The following is a 14716-nucleotide window of genomic DNA, read 5'->3' as shown; positions in this document are numbered from 1 at the left end:
AGGAATTATAAGCCAAATAAAAACATCTGCCCAGAAGATAAGGGATAAGGATAGTGCTGACAGATCAACTTCCAATTCATTGCGCGTCGCGGCGTTTCCCCCTCCCCCCCGCAGAGCTGCGTGAAATTGATAAAGAGATTTCGGAATGGTTAGATAAACAAAGGATATGCCTTTATCCTTTTTTTGCAGCAATTCCACTCTTTATTTAATGGACTTCGAAACATACTTTCGCTTTGTAGATCCTTTACATATTAGTAAATATATATCGGAAATTCTATTTGACATAATCGAAAGTTCAAGCTTACTTTTATAAAATTGCTCTAACAGTCTGCAAAAACTAATAAGCCGGATCCAATTCGAAGATTAAGGAACAACGCAATCTGCAACATTAACTGAATTAGATAATTTTAGCTTAGCCTATACCGTCCGTTTTACATTAAACGCGCATGCGTAAACGTATTTTGAGCATGCGCACACGCATATTCGCAGCCGTACAGTTCTTACACGCATGCGCAGAAAGTTTGTAGCTGAGGTCCGGATTATGGGTGTCCGAATTGACTGTATATGATTTTTATGCAGCACTTGCTTTATCTTACGTATATTTTGCTAACTGTTTATAAATCAGATTTTTTTTAATTTCTAGGTCTTTTATATGACTACATGAAAAATTACAATGTAGCTTTTCTGGCAGCTGGTGTACCTCCCATTGTTGGCGCTTTGCTGTTATGCCTTATTCACAGAATACGCACTGTAAGTACTCATTTCATAGTATTTACAGATAGATATTAAATACTGCATTACGTCTGAGATATTCTTCGCTGCGAAAGTATAATTAGTTCTTTTGAAATTTGTTTATGGGCTACTGACACAGAATAGCTGCAGGCAACAAAACTGTAGCCAGACATTTTTCCAGGAAAAAGATATATTTGCTATAATGTTTAGCTGTGCACCTCCCATTTTTGTTTCAGTCAGCCACACTGAACATATATATATATGTATGGTGTGGCCAATTGCAACGAAAAAGGGAGGTGCACAACTAGATGTTATAGCAGTCCCTTATACAAAATTTCAATGCTTTGCTACAACGTTTCAACTTTCAACATAGTGGGTATAGATATTTATATCCACCACGCACACACTCTGCCTCACCTGGTTCAGTGAGCTCTATTTTTTTTTCTTTTTCCTTGTATGAAGTAAAGTAATTATGAAACATTTCCTGTACCATATTTCAACGAAAATATCCATTCAGAAAGTTCTCCATTAGAATTTTTTTTTTGACATCTGTACATACGAGTAGAATAAAGGATTCTTTTCCCCCTAAAAATACATTCAGAAGGAATTTTTTATGCGATGTCTGTAATATGTATCTAGCATAACTCGGAAAAGAGTAGCCATAAAATGTAGAAATTTTACATATAGGACTACTATAATATCTAGTTGGGCACTTCCTTTTTTCATTACAATCAACTGCTGGTTAAGGTTTTTATGCCTTAGTTAATATGCGTGCAGAATTTTCCACAATTTAAAAGTTCAAGTGGCGCTAGGTCTAATGAGGCCTCCAGTTGGAAGAACAGTGAATTAGGTCGGTTGGTGGACCAACCTCAGTGTATTTTTGCTCAGTGGGACAGAAAAGTAACTTCCAGTTTTGTGCACATTTTTATCTTCCTGCACATTGGCCAAATTGCTTGTTTTTCTCCTAGAAAGTTTCATTTCAATCACATTTTTTTAAACTGTTATTTGGCGTTAGGTTTTTCTGTACGTTACATATTTTAATGATGATGCAGGAAAATATAAGCCTAGCAATAAATATTATTCACAGAACTTGCTTTGCATCACAATTCTTTAGTTATTGGATGGTAACATCATCCCGTGTTAAGAATATAAAGCAGTTAGTCTAGATCCATCCATGTCTTCCAAGCTTTTCCTAATCAAGAAACACCTTTTATGTTATAAAGCAACACTAGATTGAACTGTTTTAAGTTATAATAACTGACAACACAAGTATATTAGATAAACAAAATAAACATTTATTCCATACTTACAGCAGAAATACTTTATTAAAAAAATATGAAACTAAATAAATGAAACAAATAACGGAAAAAATATTTCATTTTCAATGACTGCATCTTCTCATTACAAATTCTTCTAATGGTAGGTACAATGTTCTAACATCAGAAGCAACATTAAGCCAGTTTATGTGTTTGGATTTTGTTGCAGCTTAATATGAAAGACTTGCCTTGCTCAAGTAAGTTGTTCAAGAAGTATCCGGCTTGATAGATTATAGCAAGCAAAGTAGGGGTAAAGGAACTGATGCCTTCATGAAGGACTTTCTAAGGTAAGACACCCATTACACATGGGGAAACCACGAAAACATCAATGCAGCTAACCCAATTGCCTGAAATCTAAATCAGGTCGGAGTTACGAGTGTTTAATGATTTTACCACTCGGCCACTAGTGAGCTGTGTTAAAGAAGGAAGTAAAATAGGAAAAATTTTGCTAAATTGGGATATTCTTCTGACAAACTTGACCAAAATTCAATTAACAGTTGTTCTTTAAATTTTTGTTTTAAGATGAAATCAGTAGTTAAATTAATCGACCTGCTTTATAATTATTCTCTTCTTTGGTGATTGTGGAAGTCTAGGAAATGCTCGTCTAGATCACATTCAGTGTGTAACAGAACTGATGGTTACAACATTAAGGGGTGATAAGCTATGGTAATAGTAACAATATTCATAATACAGTTTGTGGTGGAATATGAATGCAGAAACACAGTCAGTACACAAAATATTATTCAATATTTAGAAATATTGTATACAGCATTTGTATTGAAATAAACAGCAACTGCAATACTGGATCTCGTTTATGTGATGCAGACTGACTTTCTTGAATGTTAGCATTGCTATGTGCTCAATAATCGCTTCATTATCCTTGTGATGCATGTATTGTAGTTGGTGGTTTTTATCTGCGATTAAAGTAACTTCCCGTTCCCTGTGCTTACTGTGTTTCCATATTCACATCTTACAGACTTGACTATCAGTTCTGCTGCAACGTGTATAATGGAAAAAGGATTGCTGTTACACTGACGTGGCATTTTTAGTTAACATGTATCAAAATAAAACTCGGCTAAATATGTGGACATAATGTATTTTAATTAAGCTGCAATAATGTATACATACTTTACAGACGCCTACCATTTCCCTTGAAGATGATAACGGTGAAAAGGAAAAAGACACTGCATCTAACTTATTGACATGTGATGGTAAGTTTTTTCTTTGATTAATCATACACTTTCAACAATATTCTGTTTTTGATAATTAAAATGGGAGAGAAGTGTTGCAAATAATCCAGACAATTAGAACAAAAATACATAAGATTATTCAGTGCAACATAGCTGTGACAATAGAATTTCGTACTTTCTTTTTAAAATGGCCATAGCATAAAAATATGAGGTGATATTTTTAATTTTCATGTTACAAACTGGGTGATTAAATTCGCCAATTTTAGCGATTAAGCACACTGGCCACTTTAATGTAGAAGTACCCAGAATTCTAGGAAATTAGAGGTGTGGCAAGTGTTTCCAAATCTAATTGTGGAAATAAATGATTCATGAGGTTCAAAATATGCAGAGTACCAAAACGTTCATAACACGCATGACATACAGTAATCCACATGCCCAGTACTGTTCTCACAGACCCCAATTATGCACACAATACATTTACTATATTTCCCTTCAACTGTATTGTCAGAATTAGGCTAAAACGTCTGAATCCTTTATTTTCATATATAGGGTCGAAGGACAGCGAGTATATGGTAAATGTGCAAATCAGTTTACAATCCAGTTTATGATTATTAGTCCAAAGGCGTATTTTGCCCAGAAGGGCTATTAATTTTATTTTAGCATTTTGCGTTGAAATCTATAAATGACAGATCACTTTTCAAATTGCTGCCACCAAATATTACCGCTTTGTATCATATTTAAAGAAAGTAAGTAATGAAGAACCTACATGAATGTATGTATGCTTCTCGCATTGCGATACCTAGATCCATCAAATTTTAAATAACCGAATACGGGCATCTGGAAGATTTAATTTGTAATTTGAGATTTCTTTTATTACAGATTTCATAATTTGTAAAGCATTTATTTGATTAAGAAATTCGACAATTTCAAAGTGTGTGATGGCAGCGCTGTATGAGAAAAAAACATTTTTATCTTCAATTCATGAGACTGTGTATCAGAAATTCTAAAGATATGTTAATTTTAAGATACTGCTGTTGATTTTCTGTATAGTATGTTGAATTGAATTTTGTGTTTTAAGTGTGAAGAGCATATTTAATAAATAAAGGTAACACAAAAGTTAAAAAAGCCCCTTGGGTGTAATGTCAGAACTTTTATTTAACATTGGTTTACACTTTATTGCATTATGCATGTTATGTAAATCCACGACAGATATATGTAGACCTAGGCTTCGTCACTTCGTACATTATCAAGAAAACTTGCAACTTTGACCTTAGTTTAGCACATGTAGTAACACTTCATAATCAATCCAGTTGCTGGTACCAACTGTCAGAATTTTGGCATGATATATTAATACTGAAAGTTAGATTTTAAAAATAACGCCATCTCAGTGTAAAAATATTAATTGTTAAATAAAAATTGCTCTTTTACAGATGTCCTATTACGAATACCAGAGAAGGATATACTGAACAGAAGCAAATTAGATGATGATGACGACTTAACAACGAATGAACGTTCTCACCTTCACGAGGCATCCCAAATATTTACAATACGACCGCCATCACAAAATTCTCAACTAGTATAACATTATGTCTGATAACATTGAACAATTTAGAACAAGAAATGACTCTTCTTGTTGCTTAGTTCCAAGAAGATATGAAAAAGTGCATATATTGAGCTGATACTGCCTTGAATTAAAGTGATAAATGTATTTAGAAGGTTGCTGCAAATGCCATCCATCATACTCTTTCTATATATGTATATTGCCAAATTTTCTGTATAGTATGTTTATATAGCAACTATATTGAAATATTAAGAATATGGATTCATAATTGGGAGTTGATGAAAATTCTCCATTAAAACAGCATGTCAACCTTCGGGAGAAAAAAAATTACACACTGTGCACAAAGCACACAAGTCACTTAGAGTATGACACATAAACAGATCGATTAAAAAAAATGGCAGTAAAAGTGTTTTCACATAAAATTTTAAAAGCAAATCTGGTTCAGATTACATATTACTTATTTGAAATCAATTGATTTTATTCCTTAAGTTTTAGATATACACAAATATACGGCATATATTTCCTGTTCCTACAGTATAACAAGTGCCAAAAATTAATTTTTTTGCACAAAAGTTCACAGGCTTGAATAGCAGAACAGTTTAAGAGAGCGATTTGGTAATATGATGGCATCTTAACGAATATTAATATTTAACATCAAGGTCGCAAATGTTTTTTAAATAACAGATTTAACAGAATAGTGGCACAAATACCTTTCATTACTAAGTTACTTTTTTTCTTTTGCAAAATCATCTATGATTTATTAAGCAATAGTATTCTACATGCAGTTCATTTTACTTAAGTTATTCTGCATACATTTCTTCCATTCAGAATTCTTCTGTTTCTCATAAGTTCAACAGCTTACTATCTACAGAATATCATTATATTTTTAAAATCTTTTTACTGCTTTTGAAAATGTAAATATTGGGAAAAATAAAATTTCAATCACAAAGAAATTCTTAAAAAATATTTACAAATTTTTAATTTACATTGTCTTTTTATTAACATGTTTTAGAGAAAACTCATTTTTAGATATTTCTATATTTTTCAATTTATGGTACTTCATAAAATAAGAATGAAATCAAATTCTTTTCGCGCATTTCTTTTCAAGTAAAAATGATTAACTTCTTTACAAGGTTAAAAAAATCATAGAGTTTTGAGCTGTGCTTCTTATCAAATACTATTATTCTATTTAAAAAAAATAATTGTAAACTAACAATTTTGTATTTACTTATAATATACAATTTTTTTTTTTTTTTTAAGTGCATATTTGAAATGTTATATTAGTACGTACGAAGCAACAAAGTCGCTCTGCTCATGTGTTATACCTTTTATTTTCTACTTTTGTACTTTAAGACATACATGCAAGTGTGCCTTAATATTTGTGTTTATTTATTTCAGTAGGATGTATTTTAATTATTAAAAAATTACCTTTTAATAAATGAAAAATCTCATTTTTGCTATTTTTCCTTTTTACACTTTGTTACATGCATGACTGAATTTGAAAAGGTTTACTCTTTTTTCAGTACTAAAAATCTACTCTTTAAATTAAATTCAGTAACTTTACCTATAAAAGACCCAAACATTATGTTTGTTGCTAAATCTACAAGCAGTTTGATAAGACCACAAATCTTTGAAAATCGATGAAGTTCTGAATGAATCGATGAAGATTTTCATTTCAGAATCCATTTTTACAAACTTTCCTATCATTTAAAGAAAGTTGCATTCTTATTAATTTGATATTAAATTATTTAGCATCTTCTGTGTTCTGTCAAATCTGATATACAGAAACTACATAAAAAATTACTTATCAAATACTCTGATCCTTAAACAGAATAAGCCAGAGCCTACAATATCTTATTGTGAGTGGATGTTTAATGAAAATAAGGAACAATTCTATATAATTACAGAGCTGCGACTGAATTCTGTGTGAATTCGGAAAGAATTTAACATAAGCAGGTACAAATTACAGGAAGGATAAACCATTTAGTCGAACTTTAGAATTGTAAGCAGACAGACATCTTTCACTTTGCTTAAATTTAATGTTCCAGTTTAAATAATAATGGATGATGCTAATGATATGCATTAGTATGACAGTATGTGTGAGATCAAAGAATTAACTTATGACATACCAACATCCCCCCCCCACACACAGAAAATTGGTTTTAATATGACTATCTTTTTATTAACCTGACATAGGCTTTTAATACGATTATAGAATTTTTTATTAACCTGACAATGGCTTTTAATAGTTTTACTCACTTCATATGAAATTCATACATGGCATATCTATATTATTAAGTCCTAATCTACACTGCTGACTATGACAGAGCTTAAAATTCAAATGAAGAATGACTTCTTTTACCTAGATATAAGATTTCTATTTAATATATATTTGTCACTAGTTCTTCTCTGTAAGAAACTTTTCCCTTCAATGAATTAAAACACGATTTTCATTGAAAATACAGCAACCTAATTCATTGTACAAACAAGATAATGAATAGTATGCTGGATACACATACACTGACAAGAAAAAAATATTATGACCATCCTCACATTTTTCAATGAACTCATCTGGATGATGTGGAGGGTATGTGATTAAGTAGGAATTGTACTGAACTGCAGCTGAAGAAAGAAATGAATCTTTGCACTTACTTTTGAGAGTGATGGGAAGGGCTGCTGATCTAAGCGAATTTGATAGAGGGCAGATTGTAATGGCCCAAAGACTCTGAACAAGTAACTGAAATGCACAACTTGAATAAAATTTACCAAACAATTCAGTTATTTTTAATTTTGGAAAGAGGGAAGCTACCCTTAAACTCATTTGAAATAATAATTAGTAAAAACCGTTAATTTGGTACTTTTTTATATTTTAAAAAATACATTACGTTACTTTTTTACAGCACCACCATTTCATCTGAAAGTCTATCGTTTTCATCAATCAGCCCCTATAACCTCTTTCCCCAATTATCATACAGCTTGTGTTTAATAGCTATTATTTAATCAGACATAATTTATCTAATACAATTTTGAACATATTTTTGCACTCCATTCACCAAACATCACTACTAACATATGTATGCTATTCAGAAAAAAAAAAACTGAAGTTTTAGAATAAATAAATAAATTAAAAAAAAAATTAACATTTTTTATTACTTATGTTTAAAAGGCACGTTATTCAGCTATTTTTTTTACATAATCTCCATATAATTTAAGACACTTATAATGCATACTTGCCAACCTATGACAAAAAACTTTTTAAATAAGGAAAATATAGTTTTTAATAATGAATTAACATTAAATAGTAACTAATTCTTATGCAAGCAATGCAAAAATACCTTACACATAAAAAAACATTTTTATTACTTGCATTGTTTAAGAAAACAAAACAAAACAAGAAAAAAAACCTTTAATCAGTTTTTGTACAAATGGTATAAACAGTGGCGGATTTTGCTTTCTTTAAGAAAGAAACTTCATAATTTTGTTCATAGCAATTGCCACGTAGGCCTGCTTTCACTAATAAAAGTTTTCTAATGTGTCATCACTAATATTAGATCTAAATTTAGTCCTCGTTTTCGCAACAACACTGAAAATCCTCTCACACTCTGCATTACTATGGGGAACTGTCAAGATGGCCAACATAATTCTAGACAGTTCTTTATATTTTAAAATTCCATCAGCATCTTTCAGTTTTCCAATTAAACTCCACTGGGTGTCAATCCTAGCTGATTTTATAACTTCATCCAAGTTTTCTAATTGTAAACTGCTATTATGCAGCTGTTGGACCTGTTTCAATTTTTCCTCCTTTCAAGATTATAATAAATATCAACAATGTGTTCATCCACATTCATTGGTAAAGAAGCTACTCCTTTTTCAGCTGCTAAATTTAAGAGGTGACAGGTGCACCTCATAATCTGCAAATCTGAATTTTTCTTTCTGAAGATGCCTGCAACACCAGTCTTCAAGCCTACCAATACTGGTGCATTATCGGCACCTACTGCTAAGCAATTATCCAGAGGGACTGCATTTTCTTTTAAAGTTTTAATAATTAGCTGTGCTATATTAAAGCCTGTCAAATGTCCTTCCAAAATGGGGACAGAAAGTAAACTGCACTCAATTTCTCAAGACTCTGGATTAAAAAAAGAAACAACAATTGGATACAGTTTTGAATCGGTATTATTGCTTCCATCCGTAGAGAGGCAGAACGGAGCTGTTTTAATGCGATCAATAACTGAAGATTTATTTTTCAAATCCATTTCTTTAACAATTGCACCTCTTTTGGTTCTTGCACTTAAGTATTTCTTAGCGATTTCACTATCAGGAAACATTTTTCTAAATAAAGCTGCAGCATGATCCGATGCATTCAGTGGCAGGTTGTGCTCCAGTAAAAAGGCAGAGAACAGACATTCTGCATTAATAACTTTTCGTTTTTTTTTCCCAAAACAGCTCATGTTGCCCTTGTGTTTTTGTGTACGCACATGTTTGAGACCATCCGCCCTTCCACCATGCGAAATCGAAAAATCGCAACGACAGGCGGTACACATTGCAAATTTATTACATTTCCTTGAGGAAATAATGGAAGGAAAGTCAACTGTGTACGATTTTTGAAACATAAACGAGTATTTCACCTTTCTCGCAGACATAACAAAAGATGATAATTTCTAAAACTATTTCCCAAAGGCACGTGTACTCACACAACTCAGGACAAAATGACCGAAATAACTAAAGAACATCCAAATAACAGCTTGTTTTGTCCTCATTGGCTAATATATGTCAGATGACATGCAGTGGAGCACGATGCCCATTGGAGAACTGGAGAAGCACGTTTCTGGATACATATATGCTCTCACTCACAAAGCAGAAGTTATCTAATTCGCAAGGTTTTGTTTTAGATATAATCTAGAGAAAATTCATTTGCTTCGGACGTCCAAAATCACTTTTTTTGTTCATATAACAAAGTATTAAGCCAAGTTCCATAAAAATCGTGAGAAATTTTAAGAATAAGAAAAAGTCGGGAGAAATATATTGTAAATCGGGTTGGCGGGAGAGCGGTCGAAAATCGGGAGTCTCCCGCCTAAATCGGGAGAGTTGGCAAGTCTGATAATGGTACACGAGCTTGTTAATTTCATCGTCACAGAATGTTGCCGCCTGAGACTTCAACCATGCACGGATACCTGCATGCAGTTCCTCGTCATCATCCAAGCCTCGTCTCCTGTCACGACAGAATCGAGAAGTGATTCACTGTTCGTGGTACCCACCTGGCATAAAACTTGTGACAGCCTAGATCGTGCATCACACCACCAAACAATAAAGTTCCTGAAATTTGAAGAAACTACCGAGAGCTCCAAAATTGTGAATCTTTTCATCGATTTTCTCCACAAGTTCAGCACTAACAATGTTTAGACGGCCACTTTGCGCTTCCTCAAGAAAATTTATGCCATCATATTTAAACATGATGCACCATTGTCTCACTTATCACATCGTTTCCATACACCGTACAAAGTTCTTGATAAATTTCAATTGGTCTCGGATTTTTTTGCGAACAAAAATGTAATCACCACTTCACAACTGGCGGGATTTTCTATTGCTGCACATATTTTAAACCGTTACAGTGAACAAAGAGGCAATACATGCCTATCAGCGATTACAACCGGATGCATAAAGATTCAGTAGACACTCCACCACTAAGATGCTGATACTACCACTATCCCCTGTTTGCGCAACAGCAAAACTCAAGTTACTTTGTGAATAGCCCTCATATTTACTGGAACAACCTCAAAACCCCTTACTCATATTCTTTTATATAATTGATAAATTAATATCTAAAATGCTATTAGTAAAATAAAATGCAAAAGCAACTTAAAAGCTACAACTAAACCAGAATACATTCCCACATATCTCAACAATGAATATCTTATTAAGAACATTTCAAACTTTCGAAGCCACTGGTATAATTTTCTTGGAAGTATCAACTGAATTTTAAGAAACAGTAACCATTATCACAGAATGAAAATGATAATAAAATGAATGAAACAATGAAAGTTGCCAAAATTTTAGCACTCTGACACTTCGAACATTTTCTAGAGCTAGATTTGTGTTCCATAATGGGGGAGGGGGGGGATCAATTTGACAGTATTTGGATCCTATAGCAAATAAAATCATATAATTAAAATACTCAGTTTAGGAAGTCTTTTTGTTTAAAATGTTACATTTTAGAAAGCAAACTAAGAAATTCAAAAATCATTAACTAATAATTAAGAAATGTTTCAGCAGCAAAAACTTTCCATGCAAACCAAAAACATTTACATGTTTATTGCAATTAATTATGCAGAATGATACCTGTGTCCATATTTAAAAATAATTCAAATTTATGACAATATTTTAAAAGTTGATGCTATATGCAATTTGGAAAACGATAAATGTACAAAAGGAAGTCAATAAATAAATTAGTCACAAAACAAAATGACCTAATGAGATATTCATTTGAAAACTATTTACACACTTGTCCCATCAATTTTATCAGCATTCCAACACCAGTTACAGAAAATTCTTTGGTTTGCTGTCTCAGAACTTTAACATCGCCATCATTTGCAATATTTATTTTTAGTAGACCAAACTACTATTGCTGCTGCTATTGTGCAATTTCTCGAATCAGTTCCTCCAACCTCTATGCTATTGAGTACGAGAATGCAGTGTCCAGAAAAAATCCCCTAACACTTGATAAAATTGAAGAATTGTGATGAATGTGCAGCCTGGTCTGCTAATTTCATCATGTCACTGCAGCTTATAGTGGCCATTTTGAAAATGCTATGTAATTTTCATTCATTATTTTTATTATTATTATTTATGTGTTTATTATTTCCAAGGACATCTGTTACAAAATTTCTGAACTAAAACCAGTAAGTCTAGGAGGAAAAATTTATTCCCTCTCACATGAATTTGTTGCAAGAATCGTTTTTTTAACCTTAACCGTTTCCCTGTCATAAATTTTTGAAAACCATTGGTTTATTTAATCATGGTAAAGCCAGCCCTTTCGTAAGAAATTAAAAAACCCCTTGGTTGAGTGTAAAGTGGCTAGAGACCGAACTACCAGGCTTCAGCGACTTTACACTCAACTATTGTTAGACATTGCATCGCCTGTGTGTGTTTAGAATCCAGGAGACTTATATTCATAAATTCTACTTCTTGTCTGTTAAATAGTTGATCGAGTACACAATCTTTTCTAAGCACTTGGGTTAAAGCAGAATACTTGCGTAGGAAAGCATCATACTCAGTGTCTACATGTTTTTGACATGAAGAACGTATAGGAATTAACACATTATTAAGGAATCGTATGAGAGAGCATTGCCATATGTCCACAGCATTACAGAAATAAAAGTCCTTGACAATTTTATGTTAAGCCACTAGAAAAAATTTCATCACAGTAAATTAACTATTTTTCACGGTATGACATTTTGGATTTCTGTATTATTATAATTTTAGAATAAATTCAAAATTAAAAGGTATTTGCAATTAAATGTTAAATATTTTTCAAAACAATATATATGTATGTTTAACTGAATATGTGGAACATACAGCTGTCATTCTCAATGAATCTGAGGATGAGAAACTTGAATATCTTAATGGAATGTGCTGAAATTGAAATTCAAGCTCATAAAATATGGGTTCAAATAGGTGTCATTTCTGAATTCTGTGCGATCACTTACACATTGTGGAGGTAGGTAGGTAATTTAAATCAGTGACAAAATTTTATTTTGGAGTTTTTTTTATTTAGTTATTTTGGGGTTATGAGTATCTTTTGATGAGAAAGGAAGTTGATTAGTAGCTTGGATTGTTTTACACCACTGCAAAGATTTTTAAATATGTGGTGGGATATAAAATCTTTGACATATATAAGAATCCATTTGTGCTCATGGTGGGGAAGGGGAGACGTAAACGAAACTGAGTTACAATCATATATTAGGAACTTGTAGATAATTGTAGGTAATTTGAGATACATTTTATTTTCTTTGTATTTGCTTGGTTACCAATGGTTATTTGCTCATCACAGCAACTGCATTTTGTTTTGTAAAATGTATAAATATTATACTTGTGATTGCTGTGATGTTCAGAAAACTTCAGATGATTTGAAATACTTGCAAAATATAGAAATATTAGAAAGTTTAAAACTTAAAAATTCCAATTTGATATTAAACAGCAGAGTTTATGGTATTTATTATTCATTGTATAGCATTATTTAAAAGGCTATAAACATAAAAATGCAATACTTGGGATTTCTATCAAACTGAGAAGTTATGATAATGTTTTCGAAAAAACAGGACCATGCAGTCATACCAGCGATACTTTCCACAAGATGATGCCTCAGGAGAAATAAAAGCTACTATTACATCTGCATACTGTGATTCCTGTTGGTCATACTGCTGAAATTCATAAGCAATGTACTGCATGCAAAAGTAAAAACAACCTTATTATACCTGTCAAAATCATCTAGATGATTTTCCAAAGACACTGAAATTTTATCAAAGGTAACAGAAAAAAGCATTTCAGCAATACTGAAATATCAGAACTACTTCATGGGCTATGCATAATTCCTGACACAAAATTATTATACTTCAGTATCCCTAAAAATGCATAAAAACAATGATTACTGGAACTTGCATGGAACATTTTAATTATCTGTTGAAAATCATGAAATGCCAGTTAAGAAGTTCAATGAACAGAATTAATCAAACTACATCAAGTCTTTTAAGCAAAATTTCAAACTGGACTCTGATCAAATTTGTCAACTCTTTTTGAGTTATCCCAAGATGTAATAAAAGGAGTTGTTTATTCTGTTAAAGCTTTAATGGGAGAGTTCATACTAGTACATGTTAACTTAAATCATATAAGAAAGGATGATTTTACTTGAAACCACATAAAATGTTTTGCTAAAACTCTATGCTTAAGGAGAAGACAAAGCTATTTCAGTATTAGACAGAAGCTACATCTATACAGATGAACAAGTTCTAACAACTTTCAAAGAAAAATCTATTTTTTACACAAGGGTAGACCATTTGTCAATACACAGTATTCGCAATGCTTTTACACAAGAATAACAAAAGAAAATAAAAGTAGCAGAAAGGATATTAGCACCATCTCAACTAAATGATGAAAAGTGATAAAAAGTTATTTGGCAAGAAATGATAAATGTTTTCCACATAAGAAAAGAATTCAGAGGACTGGAGCATGGGTATTTATCAAATGAAGTAAGATGGAGAGTTTTACATCCTAACACATTTAAGATCACAGTTTTTACAAGCTGTTTATTCACAAGGGATGTTCTGATTTAAAAAGCAATTTATCTTGACTTAAATATCAATTAACTCGATCTAGTGTCCAGGTCTTGTACAGCCAGTGCAAATTCGGAGATCATTTGGTGGGGTTTTGTTATCATATTGAACCCAAACTGGGGACCATACAGAAATTCAACATCACATGTTAAAACCACCAATGCATTATCCAGATTTCTTAGGAGATGCTACTGCTGATTGGTCTGATCTTTGCACTGCAAGTATAGAATCTTTTACATAGGTGAAACTATTTTCTTTTTCATTGGTATAAAATTAAGTGTCAATATACCAAATATAGCGAATTAGTTCTTTCCCAATAAGGGACTTATTGCCACCTCTCCTTTCTTGGAAAACACTTTGATTCTTGCAAGTAATTCCAAAAGACATATCTCTAATTTAGTGCAGAAATGTTGGATTTTTTTCTTTCACTTCTGTCTTCAAAGAGGTTTATTTTTTCTCACTTTGTATTATGGGACTTAGTATCAACATTTTGTATTTTTTGTGTGCCATTATTTAAAAAAAAAAAAAAAAAAAAAAAAAAAACTAAGGACAATTTTTGATCTTTTTCAATTTTTAATACTAGAATGAAAA

General features: G+C 32.0%; 1 protein-coding gene across 2 annotated transcripts in view; it reads left to right on the top strand.

Moving 5' to 3' along the window:
- LOC118198941 (monocarboxylate transporter 10-like) overlaps positions 1–6033 on the top strand; it is an 82663-nt gene extending 76630 nt beyond the window's left edge. Inside the window, exons 7-9 of one of the 2 annotated variants that reach the window (XM_035370721.2) lie at positions 644–750; positions 3184–3259; positions 4669–6033. In XM_035370721.2, the coding sequence (XP_035226612.1) occupies positions 644–750; positions 3184–3259; positions 4669–4820 (335 nt within the window). In that variant the 3' untranslated portion in view covers positions 4821–6033. The remainder of the gene's footprint in view (positions 1–643; positions 751–3183; positions 3260–4668) is intronic. The other variant, XM_035370722.2, reaches the window with a different exon arrangement.
- The last annotated feature ends 8683 nt before the right edge of the window (positions 6034–14716 follow it).

The sequence above is a fragment of the Stegodyphus dumicola genome, chromosome 6 (assembly GCF_044657685.1).
Source record: "Stegodyphus dumicola isolate Sdum_Otavi_A_Nest chromosome 6, ASM4465768v1".
NCBI lineage: Eukaryota > Metazoa > Arthropoda > Arachnida > Araneae > Eresidae > Stegodyphus > Stegodyphus dumicola.
This window is presented reverse-complemented; position numbering and strand designations above follow the sequence as displayed.